The following is a 26,963-nucleotide window of genomic DNA, read 5'->3' on the forward strand; positions in this document are numbered from 1 at the left end:
ATGGCTTTTGGCAACTGCAAAATCCGAGTGCTGAGCTGCACAGTGAGGAGGACTCAGGAGTCAGCACTGTTTAAAAAAGATTTTAGGTTTAGAGTTGGTACAATATAGAGAAACAGGGTTATCTTAATAATCAGTTTGGGTTTAGAAACAAGGAAGGAAGTTAAGAGTTAAAAACTGAAAGGTAGTTAAAATGTTTAGGGTTAACAAATGCAAAGAAAGGCTCAGGTAAAGTCAAATCCAGGTGGGTTATGGTCGAGTATTTGTTTAGTTACAGCAAAACAGCTTTGCCTCATAAATCATATTTCCTGAAGTTTGAACTTTGAGCCGTTGGCACATGTTGATGTCTGACGGAGGAGAGCGATGACCGAGCACCTGCTGAAAATCCTGGTTGTTGGTGATGGAAATGTTGGGAAATCCTCCTTTGTGCATCGCTATGTCCACGGACAGTTCAACAAGACGTACAAGATGACCGTGGGAGGTAATGCTGCTTTAGTTGCTGCTATCAGTGTTCTGTGGTTTGGATTGTGTGTGTGTGTGTGAATATTTCATACTGCTGAAAACTTTGTACCTCTAGTTCTAGGGATTTTCATGGTGTCAGATTTATGAAAGGTTTACAATTTTTGTTGAAGTATAAGAGAAATTTCTCCAACCTATGGGGCTCATAAAAACCCTTCCAGTACGTTTCCAATCTTGTAAAACACTTTGTCAAACAGGTGAGATATGGCTATTTTTTTATAGTTCCTGAAAAACAGGTTTTGATCTGATAATGGCAATTTGATCTCAGGCTTTATTCAAAAAGTCCACATTAAATATTTAAAGATAGATCAAATATGATAGAAAGTGTGTCTACTGCTTGCTCTCCTTTTCTAACATTCTTTCTGTTCATTGGAGCTTTACTGGCATGAGGTTTTGATCATGTTGCCAAAGTATATACATAAACAGAACGTAAATAATACATATAATGAATACATAAAAAGTAGTGTTATACAGTAAATGGAATATTCATATTTCATATGAAACAACTAGTTATAGGACAAAGCTGGTGTTATCTCATATGTTATATTGCCCACAAAAGGCCTAAACCAACACTGTGTCAGTCCTTCTGTCAATACTTTCTGACTTCCCTACCCTGTCTGTGGGACTCTGACCCAAGACAAACATCAGCATGTTAGCATTGTCATTGTGAGCATGACTTTAACATTTAGGCACAGCAGTGCTTTCAGCTAAGTACAGCCACACAGAGCCACTAGCATGGCTGTAAACTCTTAATCTTGATTTAAAAAAGGCTCTGTGATGTTTTTTAAAACAAGTGGACACTGTAGCTTTTAGCAAATGTTACTCAAACAGGAGTAAATGGTGGATTCGTTGGGAACTATCTTCACCCACAGATTACTGTAACATACACACGGTGCTCTAGTGAGTATTTACAACAGCAGTATGTTGGATCGACATAAAATAAACTAAATTGCCCATGTTCAAAACAATGTCCGGTTCAATTCACTGTGTTCTACAGTACATGTACGTATATTCTCCTGTCAGTTCTGCGACAGAGCTGTATCACCAAGCAGAGTTTGAGTCAAATTTTCTCTTATGAAAGTCTGGAATTTTGTGGGGAAATGTTCATCTCTTATTGTTTCCTATTTTGTGCATTCTATGTAAAACCAGATTTCTGTCTCAGTTCTCTCACTTCAGTTCCTCTCTTTCTGTCTCTAATTTATTTATTCTAGTGGATTTTTCTGTGAAGCTGCTGCACTGGTCGGATAAAGAAAAAGTCAGACTGCAACTGTGGGACGTCGCAGGTACAGTAGATGGATATTTGAAAGGAGGGAGGGATGGATGGTTGGTTGACATAGTGAACATTGTGTCCTCCCTCCAGGCCAGGAGCGTTTCATATCCATGACCAGGATCTATTATAAAGGCGCGCTGGGCTGTGTTGTGATGTTTGATGTCACAAGCTTGTCCAGCTTCCTTAACTGTCGCCATTGGAAACAGGACCTGGACAACAAGGCAATGCTGCACAATGGAGACTCCATCCCCTGCATCCTGCTGGCCAACAAGGTGATTCAGTGCATTTACTGTAACTCTTGAATAATTTATCATGAAACCCTTCTGGCTCAGTATTAATAAATGAGCAATGTACTGTTGCTTGATGGATTAACACTTTAGGCTTTCAGCTTCTCAGCATTTTAAAGACTGGTATTTTTGTCACTCTGTGTTTGTGTAAATACATTTAAATTCAGATACCATTTTTATTGTTCTCCAGAAACATATTGAACACGCTTTAGGGTAAAAGACAGGAAATGAAATTACAATTCTTAAAGGAGACCTTTTATACTAATTTCCTGTCTGTTTAAAGCCCCCCTCCCTAAAAGCCCACTTTCTTCTGATTGGCCAACTTCACAGAAGCCTGCCGAGGGGCTTGTGAGTCTAGATCCAGTTCTCTTTGGCCCAATCTCTATCTCCACCCTAAAGCCTAATCCCTGAACCCTCACAGACTTAGTTGACGTCACCTGGTAAGTGCTTGAGTGCGAGAGGCTGCAAGGACCTGAAATGGTATAATGGGACATATCATGTTACCTTGACAACACCAAAACATGTTACGGACAGTTTTGGGTTTGGGACTTTTTATTTTACGTTTGTTACTTTCTTCACGGTCTAGGCGCTCAAGGGACAGACTGCCTGATTTAAACATATTCCAGGCTCTTTCCTTACAGAGTGGACAAGATGTCATTTTCAAATAATCAATTTACTAGTTTTTATCAAATCAGCATCATACGCTTACATGTATACTTCTTTTTTCTTGTAGTTGCTCTTTCAATGTTTGTTTACCTTTTTTTTCAGCGCCTCCGGGCTTCCCCTGGTGACCCCATGTTTAATGTCACAACGCTATGAACTGTGGGTTATTCCTCAGGTCTGAGATGCAGAAGATGCAGGCTTACAGAAAGTTTAAGTGTGGAGATTGGGATTGGGCCTTTACAAACCCAGTGCTGTGAGCCCACACACAGCATCATTGTGTTGACGCTGAGCTCAATGGCATGACATGATATGGGGCACTGAATTGGATGAATTAACTGTTTATCAGACCACAAATGAGACAAGAATTAGGTTGGAAAAACGATCAACGCCTCCAGTGCGGAGTGTTTCTGGGGGTCAGGCCTCCCTGCTTTATTCACTGATTTTGGTGAAACTGGATCAAATTTTAGCTCCCCTTTAACTGACAAGGAGATAAATAAATTTAAGAAAGAGAGAAATAATGAACATTTCTCACTCAAATCAATTCAAAATCAAAGAAAATTAGGAGTCTACGCTCATTATTTTTATTTTGCTTCACACAGGGTTTGTTTAATCCCTAAAAAATAGTTTTTAGGTCTAATGAATGGCATGTTTTTGTCCAGCACAAATTCAACTACAAGTCTGGTAGTTGTGTGTGTGTGTGTGTGTGTGTGTGTGTGTGTGTGTGTGTGTGTGTGTGTGTGTGTGTGTGTGTGTGTGGACAGTTCAGCTTTCAAAAGTTTGTTGTCTGTACTTTTTTTCAACAAACAACACTTTAACAATGAAATATCTGCAATAGTCATATTTCTATTTGGTGCACAGACTGAAATATCACATTCCTCAAAACATTTAGTTAACATTAGTTAAAATATGAGAGTGAGATATTTTATTATTGGCTGTGAACTCTGAAGTTTAAGGGCTTTGTATTAACAGTGTTGTATAGATCAATACCACAACAGGAACTATTTCATATTAATCTGATCCTTAATAAACTAGTACAAACCCAAAACCTTATTCCTTATTCATGTGAGATCCTGAACCACTCACCTCACAACAACAAAATGTCTGTCTGTGTCTCTGCAGTGCGACCTGGCTCAGCGGGTTGTGTCAGCAGACAGCATCGACACTTTCAGCAAGGCCAACGGCTTCGTTACGTGGATGGAGACTTCAGCCAAAGAAAACAAGAACATCGGAGAGGCTATGAGGTAACTCGAGAAGAGATCAAAAAACAGGACAAGTAGAGTTCAGATGATAAAGAGTACATTTTAAGGTAATGGACTGGAGTATATACCAAAAAAAAAGAAGATGACCCTGCTCAAAACCAAGGTTCACCAAATTAATGCAAATATGCTTAAATGATTAGTGAGTTTGAAGTCCCATATTTTTTGTCATTTTGTGTTTATATTGACTATTTGACAAATTGTGTTATGTCTAATACACGACATCATTTTTTTACCTGCAGTTCCTCCAAAATTTCAGACCTTATAGAGTGTGTGTGGCTGCCACATTTGTTGGGGTTTTGGAGATGTGAACTGAGTCTATTTGGCCTGAGAATCAGCACTATTTAGAAGCGCTTGGGCCAGTGTGAGTCCAGCACGCAGATGTACTAGATTTAAGCTGCTGTTGTGTTTATCACTTTTGGCTACCTGGGTCACCATTAAATCAAGTTTAATTTGTCACATACACAATCATACACAGTACAAAGTGTAGTGAAATTCTTTAGTGTCTAGTGCTAGAAACAGCAAAAAGGAAAATATGTTGAAGGTTGGCAAAAGCATCAAAATAGGCAGAAAATTAGGATTTGGCTTTATGGGGACATTTTAGCTTAATTTAGAGTGATTTTCAATGAGTGGGAAACAAGGAAACAAGAAGACAGCTGATGATGAACAGTATTGTAAGAGTGTAGCTTGACGTTTGGGAAAGTTGTCAGTGCATCTCACCCCTAATGCCACTGAGACAGAAGCCTGTACTTCAAGTGGCTGGATAAACAGATTCCTAAATATGAAATCTATTTCGATGATTCATAGAATTTGCATTTCACTAAAGTCACTAAATCTGTTGTGTTTCAGGAGGTTGGTGCAGGAGATTTTGTCAGTTCAGTCCAGTCTGGACCCGCTCCAACCCGGACCCCAAGACAGCATTCATCCTCAACTGGACTCGGAGCACAACAGCAGAGGAGGAGGCTGCTGCTGAGACACTGCTGTCCTCAATCACAGGGACAAGCAGACACAGCCAGGACCTGCTCATTAGTTTAGATCCTCAAGTTGTTTGAGGTGCCGCTGAGCAAGGCACTTCAGGCACCCCTAAGTACTTAGTGAGACTGTCCACTAAGAAGAGGACAGAAGAAGCACCGGGAGGCTGGCAATAGAGGCGTCCTAGATGTTGATGTAAGGATGTATACTGTCACCAGTGCACTTATAATCTTCCCCGGATAATAATAAGTAAATGATAACAGTTCTCCAACCAGGAAGTCACTGTTTTGAACATCCAGTTACTCCAGTACAGCTGCTCCGCCACCAACATTTCAAGATGGGTTATGCTGAGCAGATCTTTGGTGTTCAGGTCTGCGTGGATCTACAAGGACACTATAGGTATTGAAGTAACACACAGTATCTCACAAGTGTTTCTAAAACCACGTTCTGTTCTAGACACTCTACGATTAGAAAATTCTTGGGTGGATGACATCATGGGAAAGCAACATCACCATTTTTACCGTCACAAAGCCTAAATCACGGTTTCTCAACATATTTTCTAGCCCTTTAACCCCAGTTTCAGAATGTTTATGTTGTCTTTATGTGTGTATCAGTAGGGCAAACTTTGTGTGATGGGAGCTCCACATGGATAACAAAGTTATGATGATATATGGAAACTATAAGTTTTATTTTTATTTAAAATATATTTAACATCTATCAACAAATCAATCTTAGAAATTTCCTGCAACTCTATCTGCAAATCAGCTGCCCCACATCGGGTCCCAATGCGAAGGTTAAGGAACTCTAGGCTAACCTGCATCACCGACCTTCCATCCCTCCAGATTTTGTGTGCCTGGAATGCTTTCAACTATGTAAATAATTATTAAACATGTTTTACAAACTTTAAATTTTAAATTCTTTCAAATTGAGTAAATGTAATTTTGTTCAGTACTGCTCTCCTGTTGAAAATCTAAAAGGAGAAACTCCTTTTAGATTTTTTTTTTGGAATAAACAGAAGAAGAACTGGATGGTTAGCATGAGCAGTGAACGCCACTATGGCTGAACAGACAAATAGAAACAAAAGAGCCTCACCTGCAGAAACTCAACCTGCATCAACAGAATAAAACATCTCACTCATACTGTTTGACTGACATTGCACTTTTCCTATAGAGCAGGTCTAGACCGTACTCTTTATAATATTATTTACAGAGACCCAACAAATTCCACCATGAGCAAGCACTTGGTGACAGTGGCAAGAAAAACTTCCTTTAAGAGGCAGACCCTGAGAGAGAGAGAGAGCCGTTTTTTTGGGAGTGGAGAGTGAGAGAGAGAGAGGAGGGGGGCACAATGAAAATACCACCTAGAATTATTTTTTTTTAAACAGTAGAATAGTAATTGTTGTGTTAATATTAATAATAGGAGTGATCTCTGGATAGTGTAGACAAAGACCTGGGGGGGGTGGCTGTCCTGCCCTGACATTTTGACAACAGCTAACATTAGCTTAGCTGTTGCCTGCGCAGAGAGCAACTGTGCACACGCCCCTTGGATCGGGGTGTGGGTTGCCAGGTTGCAGTAGCAGATGGGTTAAAACTGTGTGTAGTTTGACCTCTCAAAATGAAAAATATTCCTAGGAGAAGGAGACAGGGCAGATCTTGCTGAGGGACAGTGAATGACCTACACACACACACACACACACACAAAGTTTTCACTTTTTGTATTTGTATTTTAACTGCAAGTCTACAATTTATTATTACTATTATTATTATTATATCTTACTTATCTGTATATATTTTAATATCACAATTCTTCTGTTTATGTATGTTTTTTTTTACACATGCTTTCGCAATGTTTACATGTGTTTCCCGTGACAATAAAGCCCACATGAATTTAATTGAGAATTGGGTGTAGATTGTGTTCCATTGACGAAAACTTGCATCTGTGTATTCCTAAAAAAGTTTGAGGGCCATGCAAATTACGGGTGAGAAACAACAAAACATGAGGGCCCCGGGAGGTGAAAACCGGGAAAAGCGGGCGTGTTGGCAAGTATGCCACTCTCCTCTCATTGAAAATGAATTACTGGGCATGTCAGTCGCTCCCCGTGTGAACAGACCGTTAATGCTTCGACGAACTGAACGACTGTGAGAGGCAGGCATGAAACAGGAGGAGCAGATATATGGTGTGTGCCAGTAAGGCAAATGGTGTGTAGGTGCTGTTGTGTATGTGTGTGTTTTTGTGTACATGTGTAGGCTATATCAGATGAAGGCATGTGGATGTCTCCTGTCTCCTGAATAATTTAATGACACTTTAAGTTTAGTATTATAACTGTCAGTTGTAATTGTTTCAACCTTGTTTATGAGAAGTCTCTTTTTTTTTTAGTTTGTCCTGGCGGATGGATCTGCAGAGACAAAATGATCTGATCTCCGCAGCAGAAGTTGGTCTTCTTTGGGTTTGCGTGGCAGGCCCTACTGTAAAGCATAACTTTATAACTTTATTCACTGATCTTGGTGAAACTAGCGATATGGGGCACTGAATTTGATGAATTTACTGTTTATCAGACCACAAATGAGACAAGAATTAGGTTGGAAAAACAATCGACGACAGAAGGCGGGCCTCACTTTATTCACTGATCTTGGTGGAACTGGATCATATTTTATGGAGAAAATATTTTCTGTTTTTCGCTCTGATGTCCTCCGGCTGCTCTGCCTCAACTCTCTGTGATTTACAGAGTTTCCTGATGGACAGATACCATCACCCAGCGCTCCGCTGCCAGCTCACCCAGCTCCGGTTCTGGTCCCCATTCCGACACCGCTCCCCGCCAGCATTCCCCGCTGTGTGAGTTTGAATTATTATATTTTTTATTTTACCTCAGGGAAGTTTCACTGAGAGCCAACCGGACCATGCATACAAGTTGAACAAAAATGTCTGTGTATCTTGAAGCTGTTTGACTCTTCTGAAACAAGAAGACCAATGAGAGAATCTGGTGTAAAATAACAGGAAGATCCTTTTTGGCCCCTTTTTTATGCTCAAGTTTAGACACTTTCACTTTTTTAAAGACTGACCAGTGTGCCCGAAAATACTAAATTTGTTTTGAGTGTGGCGCTAGAAGGCACTGAAATCTAAAGAGCACTTGCTGTTGGAGCATGAGTGCAAGTTAATTTCATTACAACCTGCCTGTAGGATTATGAGATATTTTGTGTTTAAAGGTAATATTTTGATCGGAACACGATGCTAGAGGAAAGGACAGGGGGTGACCGAGCACAGGGGAACATGAACATCCAAAGCAAGCTGCATGACTGGTCAGTCGTGGACAAGCCTTGCTCAGGGGACAGATGATGGAAAGACAGATGTGTTTGAGGAAATTCAATATGAGTTCTTTGGTGTGCGTGTTTGCACTTCCGTGTGGGCTTTTCTGTCTCTGTGTGTGTGAACTTCTATTTTTATTAGTGAGTCGGAGGAAGGCAGGAGCTCTGGGCTGTGAATCAGTCATCCACACATGCTACAGTCCTGGAGAACTCTCAACAGAATGATTGGATGTTGAACAGATGGACTTTTTGTCCAATGTAGCCATTCATCAGGATGCAGTAGTCACTACACAATAACTATGTCATTGGGCCTCACTCATATTTTTTCCCATTCATATAATTTTGTGGCTCACAGCATGTCAGCGGGTACAAGGCCACTTCAGCGGGACGCATGATCTGTAAATGGACACATTTGCTGTTGAGGAGAGAACGCTCTTTAACTTTTCAGTTCTGGAACCTTCTCTCTGCTCACCGTGTGCCGGTCTTAACGCTTGTCTTTCATCTTCAGTTAAGTAACTCAAAATTTCAGGACTCATTTCTGAACAGACCATGACTATTTACAAGGATATTAAGAGTTTTGCTGTTTATACCAACGGTTGTTTTTCAAACCGATGTTTCTCAAACCAAGGTGGAGACGATCAGTTGTTTATGTCATTTATATCATCCTGCTTTGACTTTTGGAACTGTCCTTCTACTTTCCTTAACAGATGATCTCTGGATTGTTTAGAAGTGGTTCAGAATGCAAATGCAAGCCTTTCTACCACATTACACCAACTGTATATAGACATCTTTACACTGTTTCACGATCAAATTCTGAACTAAATCTAAATTTCATATCACTTTTAGAGCTCTGCCTGGTCGATCCCTCTAACGTTACAGAAGGACCACAGCTCAATATCATCTGTACCTGGTCACCTTGCCACAACTTGCAGGTTGTAGCCTACCTCACTTCAAATTTTAAACAATCGCCCTCTTAGGTTATAGGCCCCAGACTAAATTTAGTCCACTTGGATCCTTGGGCTCTGTGGATCTTTAAAAAGGAGCCCAAGACTCACCGGTATAGGCATTTGTTCAGGTTTTCCTATCGTATTACCTATCGCATCTATCCTCACTAAACAGTAAGGAAAACATGTAAATCATGATTTCTGGCAGCTGAAGTTTTCAAAGTTGCGGCAGTTCCCCCTTGTTGCCATTTGGGGCCGCCAGTAAACACATTTGCTTAATGCTGCTGGTGAAACTTCCCTTAATAGTGAAACTTCCGTGAATAAATAATGGTTAAAAAATGTGTGTGGCCTGATACTTACGGAACAATCTTACGATACCAAAGATGAAAAGCGTGACTGTATTTTAACACAAAATGAACAACCTAAAAACTGTACTCATTCATTTTGCCAGGAAAAAATAAGCACAAACAGAAAAAAACTTGTATCGTGGTTACTCCACTACATCCCACATCGATTTAGAGCTTCTTTTCTTTACCCAGTGAACAGGATGGATGATGACAATTCAGTCTGGCATCAGCACATCTCTATTCCCAGCCTCAGTGCTTACCAACCGTGACGCTCAGAAGCAGCAGCGTAGGAGGCCTCCCACCAGCTTCTGTGGGCAGGTTGACTGAGTGCCCTCTCTCATATCAAAGCAGTCTTTTACTCTGAACAAGACCGCCAGAGACAGAAGCAACGTGTCTGTTCATCCTGTGACGAGATCGTTGACCCTGCTCTAGTCCACCGGAACATGTGGTAGCCTCCCAAACGACTGTCTGTTTATTATGGGGGTTGTATAGCATGCTTTTCGCTCGGCTTTATTTCCTCCAGTCTATTATATTGACCATTGTTTAGTGTATGTATACAATATATGTCTGAATCTGACTCCTTGAGTTCATGTTGTATCTTTAACGGCATGCAATGCTGGAAATAATCTTAATAATAATCTTAATAGGCTACACTTAACTTGACAGTGCATGCACTACTACTTATTACTTATGTTATTACATTGTATTATTAAACCGTATTATCATCATCAACTGGTAAATCCACTTTGTACTTCACACTTATTTTATTTTATACTTATACCCACCTGGTACTTCATTTATTTTCTGACCTGTATTATAGTGTATTGTATTATATTTTTTGCTGGTACTTTCTCCTGTGTGCACTGACGTGACAGTGAGCTGCTGTAACAAAGAGTTTCCCTTCGGGGATCAATAAAGTATTTCTGATTCTGATTCTGAAAGTAATTAGGTAGATTTACTTTAGAACTGTACTAAAGTGAAATGTAAGCTTATAAAATCCAATACATTGTTGAAGATTAAACCAGTGGTTCCAAACCATTTAGCTTGTGAGTCCTTACAAAAAGCAGTGTCCGGTTTCAGACGTCTATGAGTTGTTAGCAGTTCCACCAAAGAGACATTTTCCCTCCAAACTTCTCAGATGGTATGATTTCCCTCGCTCAACCATCTCTGAAAATAATATTCTAAAGAGTATGGTCTGGACCTGCTCTATAGGAAAAGTGCAATGAGAAAACTTCGGTTATGAATTGACGCTATATAAATAAAATTGAATTGAATTGAAATTATGTCACCCTGCCTCAAAATTGGGTTCTGTTATCCCAGTTTTATTAGCTCAGAAAACCCAGTCAATAGTTTTTAAATCCAGATGGGTCAGGCAAAGGACTGAAGAAGTAAACCTACAAAATGTGATTAATAGAAACTGTAATGCACCTAAGTCATTTAATCTTAGTGACACTGACGATACGAAATTTGCCCTATGAAATATACGATCTTTAAATAACGAAGCACCTTAAATGATGTTATTTCTGAATATAGCATCGACTTCTTGTGCTCCCTCCAACCTACATGACATGGATTTAACAGTTTTTACTTCCATTCTGCTTCTTCTCAATTTTCACTGCTTTGCTGAAAAATGTTCAATTGAATTGAATTATTGTGACAAGTGATATTCACTTTTACTTGAGACATTGTCCAGCAGGGTAGCTTTAGGTTTACTATAACCATGACACTGCAGGTGAAGGAAAAGGTTCCCCACAGATGTAAACAACAGCACTTCAGCGAAAGAATTTGCTGATTTTGCAGAAGTAACGTCAAAACTCCACAAGGCCTTGAGAGGAGACGTCAGCACCCCGGCAGCAGCTCCAAGGAGTCCCTCAAGGAGGGTGTTTCTGCCCTTTACCTTCTTGCATCAGAAGTTTTTATGATGTTGGATAATGACGAAGAGAAATTATCTGGATCATCTGCAGGTGTGCTCTGGTGAAGGTTGCGTGACTTAAAGCTTATCTGTGCAGTGACATAGGCCTAAGTCTGCTGTTATGTTTAGTTTCCATAGACCAAATTGCTTTTTATCCCTTTGTGCATTTTAATCTTCTACAGTTTTTCCTTCCTCTGGCAGCTGAATATTTTTTCCTGGAGGACTAATAAAATAGTTAACTCATTCATTTTTGGAATTAGAGAGAATTGATGGCATCATAAATACATTTAGTCCTTGTGAGGTGCATGGACAATTGAGCAGGTGAGAGACAGACAGAGAGTTTGTTCAGGGTTTTATAATATTTTTCGAGAGGGGCAAATAGAGGAAAATTAGGAAATTGATGGCATACAGTGAACAGAGAGCAGAGAACAGACAGAGAGAGACTGCAGAGGGAAAAAGAGAAAAGGAACAAATACAGTGAACAGAGGCAGATGGAGGAGGCATATGCATAGAAATGAGTAATAAACAATCGATGCAAAGAGCAAATGAGGGTGGTGTTATCATCCCCCTGTCTTGGGCTCATGGATCTTACCATCAATATGTCACAAATGTCATTCCAACACAATTCACTATTTTGTAAGCCAGAGTGTGGTAAGCAGCCATGAAAAAGTGTTCCAATTATTTTTGGATAAAGTTAAGTGGAGAACAAATCTTTTCTGTGTTCACTACAGCACCTGTCGATGATACGATGTCGGATTATTATTTTTTAAAAATGCCATTTGGAAGGTTAACTGGATGGTTGCTGACTACAATAAACATCAAGCCAAAGTGCAACATGTGGCATCAATCTGCCAGACGTATGTCACATTAATGTAATTCATATATTTGACATTCAAATTGTTGTTATTATGACTAGATGCAGATGCAATTACGTATTTCTATCTACTGTATCTATTACCAAAGCAGTTTCTATAATGTAAGTATGAGAACTCAAAATTTCAGAAAACTAAGAGAACAAATGGTTTGCACATCACTATATGACTACATCATATATAAAAACATAGTATATCATGACAAAGACAAACAAATTATTGCAACCAAATCGCTAAAAAAAATTACATATATAATAATATATGATTTTAGACTTGCCCAAAAATAAAGCTGTAAGCAGTGCTTTAATAAAGTAATGAAAGGCCCTGGATTCACATGTAAATTAGACATTTCATTTTATTAACTGTTATAAATTTGCAAAAAAAAAACTAAAATTGTCTCTTCACTTTGTCATTAGGGCTTATTGTGTGTATGATTAATTGCTGAAAAAGTCAATTTAATCAATTTTAAATTAAAGGTAAACTAACACATTAAAGTGTGCAGAAAGTGAAAGGGTCTGAATACTTTATGAAGCCAATGTAGTTTAACAATGCTAAATTAAAGGGCAATAGTGGGAACCATACAGCAGAAGAAAAGGGATAATAAAAGAAAATAATTTTCAGTTATAGCATATTTGCAGTAAGGTGAATGCCTAAAGGCTTCATAATCAACAGTTGTAGTGGGCTTTTTGCAATTTCACAATTATTTACTCCCTAAAATAATTCGACGGTGTTTCTTTTTACCATCACAAAGTCAAAGGTTGTTGCCTTTTCATTTGAGAAATTAAAGATGAATGGTTAAATGTCTACTGCTTCTGTGTCATTGTGTCTAAATACAGATATTACTCAGAATGTAGTCCAGACTTCTGACACGAATAACCTACAATTTGCACAGGTCACTTCTTCCTTTTATGAAAGCACAAACTGGAACAGAGCCAATCAGGTAAGAAGCGCTTTTTAATGAAATTATATATTTCATTGACTGTTAGGACGGACGCGGCTGCCAATCGTGGCTTTATGAATGGACTTCCGCATTTACATGCCTCTCAAACGTGACCCAGCATTGTACATGTGATGTCAAACTGACCAATGGGAACGCTTGGATTAGAAGCACGTCGCCGTTCACGTTTGACAGGGCTAGTGCTGCGTTCCGACACTGTGGAAAAGAAGATTTATCTGATGTTTCTAACGTTATATTACGGTTCATAGTGGCTCTCAGGCGGAAAATACAACCAATCGAGCTTCTGTTTAGTCCTCTGATTCTGTTATCATCGTTAGCGTAAAATATGTACACGATATGCTATATTTGTTTAGATAAAACGAAATGGTTCAAACAGAATGAACGGTTTTCATCATATTTCATGGTCACTATTCCTAAAAATACTATTACACTTAGTTATGTTGTTGTATTTGCAGTTATTGGCCACAAATAACGTCAATAACTGCTCTGATGTGTGGACGCTTTCAACAAGTGGGCTCTTGATTATTATTTTAACCGATGCGCGTGAACGCAGCATGCGAGTTGACGGAGAGAACGGGGCATGCGCAGTTAACCATACTCTTATGAAACAAATTAGTGCATCTGCAGTAAGCAGGTACAGCGAAACAAGAGGGTTTCGTAGGCTGTGTCTACAGGCATCAACCCGGCACATCAAATCCGAGGGAAGAAATGCTTCTTTCTTTGGACTTGACATAAATATCACCTCCAGGGAGCCAGCAAAAGGTAAGACGGGTCTTTTTGGCAGCTTTGCGGGTTTAGTTTGAATGGGAAACCGGCTATACTTTTATAAACAGCGCCACCGCTTACATAAGCGTTGCTCTGGTGACCCCGTTCTGGTCTTCAGATGTGTTGTTTCCTTGCCAGAGACAGAAGTCAATTATATTTTTTGGAGACTTGTTTAAACTCGTAAATTCCACTCTGACATGTTCAGCAGCTCTTTATTTGCACCGTTATTTGGTTTCTGGGTGAAGTTTATAAGAGGGAATATCAGCCTCCCATTCAGAACAGACGGTGTGACCTAATTTCCATTTGCAGAAGTCATAGAAGCCATCACTTGTGACTTGACAATTAGGATTTAGCAAGAAACTCAAGAAACTGCCTTTTTGAAATATTATTGTGGTTAAATGCCTATGTACCTATGAATTGTTGATATTAAAAATCAGAACAATTACAAGTTTCATTTAATACAATGTGTCCCTAAAAATATTCCCTAATTTGTCATTAAGATAGCTATATTTGCTAACTGTTTATTATTAATCGAATTCATTGTGAATTGACAATCCTTTTTCCATTGTCCTAATTACTATGTAATACTTGTAAGGCTCATGTAAGTTTATCCAAACCCTCCATCTTCACACACCCAGCTGATGTCTCATCCACCCCCTGACACTTTTCCATCCCACATCAAATATTTTCAGTTATTCTAAAGTACTGTTAGTGTGGAGGGCTTTTTTACGTGGGTTTTGTAGACTGGAGTTGTTTTTGTGACTTGCAGATAAGACGTGAGTATTCTCAGCACTGATGACAAATGTTTTTTTACGTCACGGAGGCTCCCCTAAAAATCTGGTCACCGGCTGTTGGGTGAATGCCACTGTGCCAGAGAAACTGAGAAATTTTAGACGTCACACTGTAAAAAAATCAGCACCGTGGAAGACAATGTGATGATTTCTGTTCATTTCTGACAAATGATTATGTTCTGCAGTAAGCCAGGCTCATCAAAGGTAAAAATGCAGCATGTATTCACAGATGCACCGGAGCCATGTCAGCTCAGGGAACAGTTCTGAGAACAAACAGCACTTTATTCAACTCTTGTTTTGCTTATGCTTAGGCATCATTTCTCTGTGAATGTTTTTGTCAACCAATGATGAAAACTCCTCCGGATGTCAATATAGCTGTGGCCCCTCGTCACAGTGCCCAGTATGGTTGAACTTTCTTGGGCAGCACCCTGCTAGTCATCACCCTGTAGAGTGTCGTAGCTGTTGGTTTGGTCCAGCCAGGAGCTTTTTAAGAGCCAGCAGTACTGGCACTGTGGCTTTACATTAAGCAGTAGTCAATGAAACCAAGGCAGATCAATTCAGACCGTAACAGCTGGAAAATGTTAAAAAAACAAAAAAAATAACTGCACGATTGCAAGCAGACGTGGCTTATAAATGAGTGATTGATAATGAATAAATTTCACCATGACAGCAAATCTCAGAAATGCAAGTTTTCTGTGTTTTATTGCAGACAGGCGAATGAGAAAAATAGCAATGGCACTGACATTAAGCCAGTTTTTCTGTCAGGAATGTGCTTTAAAGCTCTTTGAATATTATTTTCATTCTGAATGGCACTTTGAATGAAGCATGCTGGCCAACAAGGTCTCAGTTAAATCCGGCCTCAATCAGTCAGTCAAGACATACAGTAGATCTAGTGAATTAACCTGCAGGCAAGCCAAAAGTCAGTTAGCCTCCCAGCTAATTAGCCATTTAAATTAGTCAGCACCTGCCGTGTGTCAGAGACTTTCTGTTTTTCATCAGATGTTCAGTTAACCAACCAGTTACTGAGATCCACATCGGTCATGTGAGTCACACGACACCATGTCATCCCTTATATAGACAAAAGTGTACTAAATGACTTTTGCCGGGATAAAAAACACAAAAAATGGTCGCAGTACGGAGAGATTTGTATGGTCACAAAGTTACCGGAGGAAGGAGGCTTTCCTCAGATATACAGGGGTTTAAAATGAACACCTTTGAAGTTGTACTGTGTTTGGCAGGTAAAGTGCCACCTGTCACACTGGCAGGAGTAGACACACGAGTATCGAGACCATAATGTTTTAATGCCTCAGTATTTGGTCAGGGTTTGTCCTTACTTGACTGCGGTCCCTCTGACCATGAGCCAATCAAATCAAAGCCACTGGGGCTTTGTTTAACACGGGCTTCAGATAGGCTGCCTGCTCTATACATAAATTAGCTTTGACAATGAGTACAGGGACAAACTTCAAAGAAATTTGTCATAATTATACTATAGTTACTGAAAAACAGTCTTGGCAGATAAAGACTTTTGAGAAACACCTCCGGCCCTCTGCATATCACATATCATAATCAGGTTCAGCCACAGAGCCACGTCATTCCTCTCTTGATCTAACATGTATAGGGCTGCAAATAAGGATTGTTTTCGTCAAGTATAAAGTAATGGTTATAGAATATTGCTGATAAGTATTTAACTTACAGTTATAAACATAAAACAGACAGATCTTCATGTTTGAACACTGGGACCAATTTATTTTTGGCATTTTTGCATAGGATTAGTCGGGTTTGGCAATATGACGATACTGTTAGACAATAAATAATATGTGTCAGCCATCAGAGATTTTGCCATATTTTTTATATAGTGATAGCTATTCCTTTATGTCGGGTTGTATTAGACCATTGTGGGAATTGTTGCTAATCAATAAACAGCAGTATTATATTTATATGATTTTTGTATCAATGTGATGAAGTACATTCATTTGTAGGTATTTATTTTAAAAAACATTCCTGTCTGGTTATTTTATCAATAGACAGTTTCTCATCCGGAAAATTGACTAAATCACGAAATAAATCGTTACCATGATAAAAAAAAAAAGTAATATCATGATATCATAATTACTTCAAATTAATTAATAATTTTCTGTCTTTCGACTAATCAATTAATCAACTAATAATTTTTATATATGAATATCCTCAGGCTTAAGAATTGTCATCTCTTTGTTCTATGATTTTTCTTCCCTTTGCCTGCTCGTGTTGGCACACCGACAGCTGAATTTTATTTTACTGTTGGTCTATTTCACCGAGCGCCAAATGCCTAAAAATATCTCTGCCGGCAATAGAAAGCATAAAAGCTCTTTGGCTTCAGCGATGTGATGGTGTTCCCGTTCAGATTGTTCTGTTCTTGGAACATCCCTCACTGTTGGCATTGGCAACTGTTACAACTTGGATGCTTCAGTTATCTCTCCTGTTGGGAGACATTCAGTTTTGTACTAGCTTTGAGTGAACTGTAAAAAAAGGAGTTAACTGCATCACGTTCTGTTCTGTACATACGGGGCTGTCGTCTTCATTCAGATAAAAGAAGCATTTCGCCACCATTCAGTCATTTTCAGCTCCTCACTGTTTGCTATGACCAACTCAGTGGTTCTTCTTCGTCCCTTCCTTTTTTCAGAACGAGATGGCCCCTAATTCCATCCACTGGTTCCGAAAGGGCCTTCGTCTCCATGACAACCCAGCGCTACGGGAAGCGGTCAGAGGGGCAGGCACAGTGCGCTGTGTTTACTTCCTGGACCCCTGGTTCGCAGGCTCCTCCAGCGTCGGGGTCAACAGGTGGCGGTAAGATGATTTTAAGATTCTTTTGTGGCGAAATGTTGCTTTTGGTTAATAGCTGTATACACACTACAACTGCTCGCTGTCTGAAACACCTGTAGTAGATCGGTGTCGTGATGTATCTCCTGATCATATCAATGTGATTAGTTTACACAATTCTCATGTCTACATTCGCGGTTCCCAACCTGTGGGTCACAAGGTAAAGCTCAGGGTTCGCGAGATGATTAAGAGGCTAGGAAAGCAGAGAAAACGTATTTGTGCTATACAAAATTAACAAAAATACTTGCATTAAACATCAAATTGAGTGTTTTAATACATAATCTTGTCTACATTTTCCATATCATGATGTATCTTTATCAGAAAAATATTTTTTATTAATGCCATGGTATTGATTTCAGTCATATCACCCATCAATACTGGTACAACAGAGATATTGTATGATGACTAAGTATCAACAAGTCAAATTTTCATGTTGAAGTTTTTAAAGTAGCTATAATAGATATTTTTATAATAACAATGTATCAAATGACAATAAGAAAACAATGTGACAGTGTGAAAGGGGACACTCATAGTGACGAACCTACAGAGAATTATCAGCTGAATCTGCAGCTCCACTCGGCTTTACGGAGCTTTATAGTTTCAGCTCGTTGTTTATCTGTCCGGCCACAACTTCACTGTTTTGGTTCACTCTCAGCGCTCTCATAGTGTCGTTTTCGACAGCTCTAAAAACCTACTGTCCACTACCTGCTCAGCAGCAGACAGCAGACAGACACAGTCAGAGAGCAGCTGGTGAACATAGTGGAGCATTTAGCAGCTAAAGAGCCAGATATTTCCCTCAGGAGCTGGTGGAGACCCATAAGAGAGGACTTACATTCATCAGGTGGACACAAACACGAATCCAAATGAACGATAATGTTGCTCCGTGAATGCTGGATGTGGAAATAAGCAACTGTTTGCCAACAAGTTCACCATATCAACTTAAAAGTGATGATATGTCAGTGTCGTGTTCACAACTTGTTTCTGCTGCCCCCAAGTGGCCAAAATAAATCAGTTACTGCAGGTTTAAAAAAGGTATTGCTTTCCCAACATTTGGCACATTTCACCATGTGTATAACTGCAAGAAAACAAACAAGCAATAAGGGGGGAAAACAAAATTGTTTATATAGTCTTTATATTCAATACATTAATACTGTGAATTGCACATATTTTATTCCTTTTGTACAATAATGATGACACAGAAGTACTGCTGGAAGCTGCGACTCATATTAACGAGGAGCTGACTTGCTGAGAGGAGAAATAGGAGCCACTTAGCTGCAGTGCTTCAACACTCAACATGATGTCAGCATTTCTCTGCTTTTGAAACGTTATTTGTTGTATCTAAGGCGTTTAGACATTAAATGTTCAGATTGTTGGAGGGAGACTTTTCCTCATTCCTCACTCTGGCAGATTTTTGGATGCTTTTCAGCCTTGTTTTCTCCTCCTGCATGAGTCAGAATTTGGATAATGGAAATCCATCATTAAGACTTGTTAAGACATCTCTTTGGTCATTGGTTGTGGTTTTGAATCCACCACAGACGACAAAAGATTGTTTAAAAAAAGACTCCTTAATTTAAGTGGATGAACAGATAAGAGTTTAGAGCTTTGACCTGGATGCACCTGCTCAGCTGGTTTCACAGCCACAGGGTGCCCTTTTGTTTTAGTTTCTGCTCACATAATCCTCATTATAGAGGTCAGTCAGCAGGTAGACTTGTGGCTCGGTGACTGGATGAATAGGTTGCAGCAGGAGTCCACCTTCTCTAAACAAAGCAGACTCTAGGGGGAGTCTTGCATGTAGCTTGTTAGGTTGTAAGGTGTGCAAGCTGCGGGGATAAATGGTGTGTAAATAGGCTGTCTGTGTGTGTTACTGCAGACAGGGCGTGTGTGTCTTGTTAGATTAAGGTCCCGTGTTGAGGGAATGAGTGCGGGTTCACGTGAGCGTTGAGTCTGTTTGTCATATTTGCACTCTGCAGGGGAGGAGTGTCAATATCCCACCAACATTCACTGCGCGCTGGCCCGTTTTTGCTCTGAAGAGCTATTTGTAGTCCCCCGCACAGGAATAGTCGATAATGACCCAGTGATATCCAGCTGATCGTGATACTAACGACGTAAACAGATCGGCGGCAGCGTCTAGGCAGCAAACACACATCAGTGCCTGTTTGCAGCTCACAAATTCCAAAACATAATTTGTAGGTCATTGAAGCAAATGCACATCATTATTTTTGTCTTTGTCTTAATGTTGAAATGCTGACTTCATAACTGGCAGCATGTCTGCTTGCCTTCACGAGGTTTCTGTCAGAACTGATGGGTCGTCAGCATCAGTTGACTGGATGCAGAGTTAGGAACTTTGGTAATGCTTTTTTTTTTTATATAGGTCCATATTTTCCTTAGAATTTCCTAGGAAGAATTCTGGAAAGTTCTATGTCATTTTGGACTGATTGTAGGTGAAATAGAGGCAGTGTTCAGTTGCTACACTCACAGTTAATTAATTCCAGTTACGTCTTTTATTCAGTGCACAGAAGGTCAGCTGAACATGCAAAAAAAAAAAAACATGCAAGCAGTTAGTAAGCAATAAGTTAACATGTATTTGGGTTTAAATGGATCTCTTTCATTTTTTTCCCAGTCATTAGAATTTTAACCGCAGAGGGTTGAGTAGGTTAAAATATCGCAGTTGGCTAAATAAGGCAGTTGTGCTGTACAGACGAGATTCAGTAGCTCTTAGGAAGGAAAAAGCGACGTGATTCATATTCATTGTGCTGGAAAGATTCTATTTGTCCTTGGTTTGATAACTTTCTCAACTTAGAAGAAAAGTAGGCACTTTATTTCACAGTTTCAATTGAAGTGGGCAGGAAATTGCAGAATGTGCCCCACTTAACCGGGCTAAGGCAGTGACGTACAACATACACACTGCTGTGAGACTCAAGGATACAACAACCCCTTTTTATCTGCAGAAGCTAAAAAGCTGCGTAACGGGTCACAAGATGATGCACTGACGTTAAATTAAGACAAATCAAACTGAACTGAGGTCACTGATCTCTGCACAAACACAGACGTGTTTTATTCTCACGTCCCTCTGTTATGCACACTGGGAGATAATTGCATTTTAAAATTCTTTAGAAAATCATTCAATGTGTCCCTTATATAGACACTTACAGTTGAGCAGCTGGGGTAGACCAAGAGATGTCTGCAGCTCTGCAAGCCAACGCAGGCTCAGACAGTGACACTGAAACCTGTCAGCTGGCCTGACACCTGCAGGTCCGTGTATGGCAGACCATCATCCAATTTAGAACTGTTATTTTTACCTTAAACTGGGACTTAAAATGTCTCGTGGGTCTCTTGGGATTAGAATGCTCCAGGGACCATCCCATCTTGTGGATGGCAAACTAATAGTGAGTAACACCAACCTACAGTCGGGTATGCTGTTATGAACGTTTATAGTCACCAAGAAGCTAGTTAACAGTCTTTCTTGTTCACTCTTGCTCATTTATCCTCACCAGTGTTCAGTACTTTCAGACAAACTGTGCAAAACAGGACAAACATAAAAAACATTGAATCTGTGACATATCATTACCGCTGTTTACTAACCTTTTTGGTCCTTGGTCCTGCTGACAGATATTACAATATTGATTCCACAGCTGCCTTAAATAATGTCCTCAGTTGTCCTCAATATATGCAGCAGAGGCCAAGATATCCAGACTTGTAGTCCCTAGTGTTGGTCAAGCTCCCTAAACACTGGGTCCTACAATTCCCATGATGCTACTCTATAGCATCTTTTTGTTAGACCATCATCCATATATATGTATATATATATATATATATATCAACCTATCAATATATATATATATATATATATATATTATAAACTGTATTATAATGTGTAATATCAGTGGAGTGCCCCATTAAGAGCCAACTGCACTAATGGGCCTTTTTGACCAATTGGGAAGGAACGAAGGAACCCCAGGAAATAAAATCATGAAATGCATTGGCACATTTGTGTTTGTGTTTCCACTCTAGTCCTACCAGTACTGCAGGCCGAGACAGCAGTCCTATCAAAACACCAAGTTTTAACAACTCAAAAAATGTGATGTCAACATGTTAAATGGCACAAAACTCTTCCAGATGTAAAAGATAAATACGTTTTTTGCCTCAGAAATTCTAGTTAAATGGGCATTTTAATGACAGAAAGAGCCAGGGCCACAGTGAGCAGACAACAAATTAAGAAGTACTCTGTGTCCCCACCATGGTGATATACAATATTGGAATGCTAGGTAAAAAATATTGAGCTCTGAGGCAAAAAACAATGAAAGATATGGTAATCAATTGATTTTTCAGTCTAGGGGAAATGAGAGAATAGTCTATGCAACAGATGTAGGTTAGTGTGCCAGTGCATGAAACTTATAAGTGGTTTTGTGATCGTAACCTACTTGTGGGGAGGCTTTCCTGTGTGGCCTCTTATCCAACTGATTCATGCAGGAAAACACTTGAGGTGCAAAGATAAAACGGCATGCACATCTGTTTGAAAATTAAAGTGATCATTCATTATCTGCTAAAATACGCAAAATCTGAGGTTCCACGCGTCATCAGATATTTCTTTCCCAGTAACTGCCCTGTCCTTTTGAAAAATACCATATCATGCTTTCTGCCAAAGGCATGAAGTCAAACTCAAAGTTAACACTTGATGTTTTAGACAACAATTTTCTATGCAGGAATAACCTACCAACTAGCAAACCACCAAACAATGAAGTGGAGTTTCAGGACCAAGAGGTACGATCACATCACACATTTCAGCCTCTTTACATTGGCTCCCTGTTTGTTTTAGGGTTGATTTTAAAATCTTATTGATTACTTTTAAGGCTCTTCATGGCCTGGCTCCAGACTATATTTTAGACCTTTGAACCTTTACGTCGTTTGAGATCTTCGAGCTGGGGTCTTCTGTCTGTTCTCTCTCTGTGAAGCACTTTGAACTTTGTTTTGATAAGTGCTCTATAAATAAAGGTTTACTATTATCATTATTATTATTATTATTATTATTATTATATTGTCATGGGAGTGAAAGTGAAAGCAAAACCACATTGCCATTAAAAAGCAAAGTAACACCTAATTTGACTTTAGTGTTTTCACACACAGAAGTTGTAAAACATGTTTGCTTTTTCTAATGCTAAATTTAGAAACTAAATTTTACTGCTTCTCATTCACAGCCGGTGGTTCAGAGAGAGGGCATATCTTGCTAAATAATATGTATCAACATGCCACAACCTGAGGGACAGCGATTCATGTTGAGAGAGAGAGAGAGAGAGAGAGAGAGAGAGAGAGAGAGAGAGAGAGAGAAATTGAGAAATATCTGTGTGAGTGCGTGCCAGGAATGAGGCTAATATTAGGTCACTAATATTATCATTGTACTGACTACTACTATTAATATCGTTTGGTTTCTCAACTGAGAAGGTGTTCTCAGTATGTGTCTTGGCTGAACTGCCGGGTGCACAGGGTGTGCAGCAGGACCACTTGTGGGGCTTCCTCTTCAGCCTGAGTGGAGGGAAGCTGGGACGGGCAGAGCTGGCTGTTGGCAGCTGGCTGTGTGGATGTATCAGCAGGTGCCAGGGTGTTGATGGGCTGAGTGCAGAGCAGAGAGGGTGGGACAGAGACAAGGCGGGGGTTTGGGACACCGGGAGGGAGAGTCTGTGTCTCTGTACTTGTCATTGTGGGGACTGATGAGAGTTGGTCTGTCAGGTGTTAGACTTGCCTGGTGAAGCTCCTTTCTCTATTCACATCCTCCTTAATTTTGGCACAGAGCACACTGTTCTTCTGTTTGAGTGCCTCTAGACTTCTTCTGAGGTCAGATGCCAAGGCCTGGTTGTCCCTCTTTGGCTGCTGGAGCTCCTCTTTAAACTACTGTAGTGTGTTATCTGGGTGGTCAGACAGCCTGGCTTGGGTCAGCTCTTTGAATTCAGCAAAGTCCAGTCCAGTAGGGCAGTTATATAAGGATTGATGTGTAACCACGCACACACACACACACACAAAACAGGCCGACAGGAACATCAAGAGGAAGTGGCTAACCCAGCAACACACAGACACAAACACAGAGGCTCACAAATGTGGAAGCACGCACTAATGCACACTCCTCATAGGTGTGCACACACGCGATTCACGTTTGTGCACAGACGCACACATGTACACGAAAGGATTTGGATGAATGCTCGTGAACACACGTGCTTATCCACTGCTCGTTAGGGCTTACGTGCATGCTCAGGTGTGCGTCGCAGACAGACACACACACACATAGCAGCTAAAAGCTTGTCACCTAGAATGATTTGTTGAGCATCTTTGATATCATTTTAAGGCTTTTTGTCCACTGAGGTAGAAGGAGGGCAGCCAAAACAATGTAAGAATAAAGTTTCCATGGTGTTGGGTTGACTGTAATTTTAAGACAGAGGCAGACATTGGCGTTTCAAAAACATGAGCAGAAAACCATTTTTATGTGATCTGATCTCACTTTAACGTGCCTCTGCATGAAATGACTCAAATGATCAACATGCAGTAATATTGCTGCAGCCTGTCATGAAAAGCAAAAGTATTTAAGCCCCAGAGAGGTTTACATTATGCAGAAAATAAGGTCAGTTGTTCACATAAACAAAAACAAAAATTTCATATTTGGTTCATTGACAGGAAATACCATTAAATAGCCCTCTAGTTATTTCAGTTGCACTCCAGAGTGGAGCTACAGTCTGAGCTGTCTACAAAAATGACCAACCCAGACGGTCAGTTACAGAAGCTCCTACACAGGCCTCACAACTGTGTCTAGCTCATGCATAAGCAGGCACGTGCCTCAAGTGTGCAACCTTGCTCCCCAGCTCTGCCCGTCTGTGTGCGGATTGGGAGCAAATGCAGCTTTGCCTGAGAGCAGGCCCTCCTCTGGTTTAATGATCAGGCTAACGGGGTCAGACAGGAGGGAACAGGACTGAGCGAAACATTGTCTGGCTGTCTGCTCGGCTTGCCGACTGTCTGCTTCGTGCGCGATCCCGCCAGATTCTGCTAACGATCAGGACTGTGGGTCAAACGCAACACAGTCTAGATGGGTGGTGCTCAGCAGTTTGACGTCTGGTAATGAAGTGATGCCTGTTACCAGGCCAGACATGCAGGTTGCCGGAGCAGAGGTGCTATAGTGATGTAGTAGAAATGTAGTAAGAGATACCACACAATGATTAATAGCTTGATAAAGTTCTCACATCAGCTTTCACTCCTTATGTGCTGTTTTACTGTATTTATACTGGATTACCTTTTATCCCTCTGTTCACTTGTAGATGGATCAACGATAAAAACTGACATGACTGTACTGAGTTCGAATCAGTGGTAACCATGGTAATAGGTCCACGGTACTGTAATTAATTAACCACCAGTGTCTGCAGCTGAAGTGCAGTTTAAATAACAGTACTTAAAAGCTTTTTACTTTTTTATTGTTCAAGAGCTTAGAGCACTTGAAATCAAAGCTTTCGGTGACTTTGATTCTAAATAAGAATTCTTCATTCACCCTGCCTCACTGATGAATCGAAATTTCCACAAGTGAAGTTAACACACACTCACTCACACATCCTATTTTCCAAACACAGTTTGGCAGTGTTGGTAGGAAATCTGGATGTAATGCAGGCAACCTGCCGTCAGAGAAGTCGCCCTTCCTCCTTCCATTGCCTTAACTAAACATTGCTTTATTATAGAAATGGAGCAAACGTTTGTATCTCAGACCAAAGCCTTGGAGAAATGAGGAAGACGTATCTGCTCTCCCTCAGCATTTACCTTTGTTGTACCGTTGAGCGAGGCACTTACCCAACCTAATGTCCCAGTGCAGATGTTTACTGGTAAAGCTACAAGACTGTGGTTGCGCTGGTTATGTCCCATGTGTTGCAGATGTAGAACATGCGTCCTCTTTGCACTTCCCCCCGGTTGAATATAAATTATAAGAGGCAAATCCTGCTCATCTTATATTGGGCTACTGCTCTAAAGGCACAGTTCAACATTTTGGGACCATCTTGCCAAGCGTTAGATGAGAAGATTGATGCTACTCAGTTTCACGCTACAGTTTTAGCCGCAACATGTAAAATACTACTCCAATAGTATTAAAACAAGCTCAAATTAGAGATACATTGATTTCCTGGAATGACGAGGTTGATTCCCAAGATTTTAGAAGCAAAACTGAACCAGTTTTGTGAGGCTCCAAAATACAAACAATGACCACATTGAAAGGTCAAGGATTGCTCTCTACATCATTTGTCAGCATCAGTAACTTCTCTTTAAAAATTCCGGAGAGGAAGCTGTGATTGGTCCGTGTGCGTCACAAATGACCTTCATGTAGAAACACCAAAACTCTCTTTAACCTTTTAGTTTGTAGTGGTTCGTATCCCCCTGAGTGTCTGAACACAAGTTCACCTACTGTTTACATTTTCTTTTTATAAAAGGTCATCCTCCGGCGGATGACTATTTCATGTCCATATTCATTATGGTAATTTGGGCTGTTAAATTGCGATCAAGGGTATGTTTCATTCAAAAAGGTAAATCGCAATCTGGCTCTGGAGAGACAATATTTGATGCATTTTTTGATTTTTGGATGCATGCGTCACTGACTTACTGTTATTGTTCTTATCAGTAAGTGTCGTCACTTGTCTGCTTCAGAAGGACAAACATGATTCACTGAAAATAAAACACATTTGATCAGAGCACGTGTTCAGGGTTTGCACTAATGGAAATGCTAATGTTCAGTACGGATAAAAGACTTACCGAAGATGACACATCAAATAACTCTTTTTCATGTTATCTTTATTTTCAGAGAGCGAGACACACACAGGGAGTTTTATTATTTTATTCTTTTTTTTCTTTGATCGTTGATCCATTAAAGGAAAACCAGTTCTCATAAAGCCCAAAACACACACACACTCTTAACACAGGCTATTTTTAACATAGACGTTTTCAACAGAGGCACCATACAAACCAAGTTGATGTTCTTTTGTTGTCAAAGTTTTTACAGTGTGACATCAAGTTAGGGCCAAACCCCTGAGTCCCAAAAAATACTAAACGAACAACTGTAGAAGAACCATGCAGCAAAGCGAAGGATGTGAGTCAGCGCCACAAAGTCCTTCATACATATTTTGTAATGATGTAACAAAAGAGAGAGATCATAAATTAAATTTTGTTCGAGTGTGCTTAGCAAAACTCAGGGTAAAATCAGTGTTTGCTTCATGACTGGTGAGTATAATCAGAAGACAT

At 40.0% G+C, this 26,963-nt stretch overlaps 2 protein-coding genes across 3 annotated transcripts in view; both read left to right on the forward strand.

Annotated features, from left to right (window-relative positions):
- LOC122882604 (ras-related protein Rab-7L1-like) lies at window positions 1-6,859 on the forward strand. 2 transcript variants are annotated; one of them, XM_044210142.1, is made up of 5 exons: window positions 1-478; window positions 1,728-1,799; window positions 1,877-2,058; window positions 3,856-3,977; window positions 4,842-6,859. In XM_044210142.1, the coding sequence occupies exons 1-5, from the start codon at window positions 361-363 to the stop codon at window positions 4,963-4,965; spliced, it is 618 nt and encodes a 205-aa protein (XP_044066077.1). In that variant the 5' UTR covers window positions 1-360; the 3' UTR covers window positions 4,966-6,859. The 2 variants fall into 2 exon arrangements, with proteins under 2 accessions (XP_044066077.1, XP_044066078.1); XM_044210143.1 differs by lacking the exon at window positions 1-478 and adding an exon at window positions 1,249-1,416 and having other exon boundaries at window positions 4,842-5,867.
- Window positions 6,860-13,898: 7,039 nt separating this feature from the next.
- The window catches only part of LOC122882605 (cryptochrome-1-like), a 30,525-nt gene continuing 17,460 nt past the window's right edge, over window positions 13,899-26,963 (forward strand). Inside the window, exons 1-2 of the mRNA XM_044210144.1 lie at window positions 13,899-14,061; window positions 17,518-17,681. Coding sequence (XP_044066079.1) covers window positions 17,524-17,681 — 158 coding nt within the window. The 5' untranslated portion in view covers window positions 13,899-14,061; window positions 17,518-17,523. The remainder of the gene's footprint in view (window positions 14,062-17,517; window positions 17,682-26,963) is intronic.

This window comes from Siniperca chuatsi, linkage group LG10, assembly GCF_020085105.1.
Source record: "Siniperca chuatsi isolate FFG_IHB_CAS linkage group LG10, ASM2008510v1, whole genome shotgun sequence".
NCBI classification, from domain to species: domain Eukaryota; kingdom Metazoa; phylum Chordata; class Actinopteri; order Centrarchiformes; family Sinipercidae; genus Siniperca; species Siniperca chuatsi.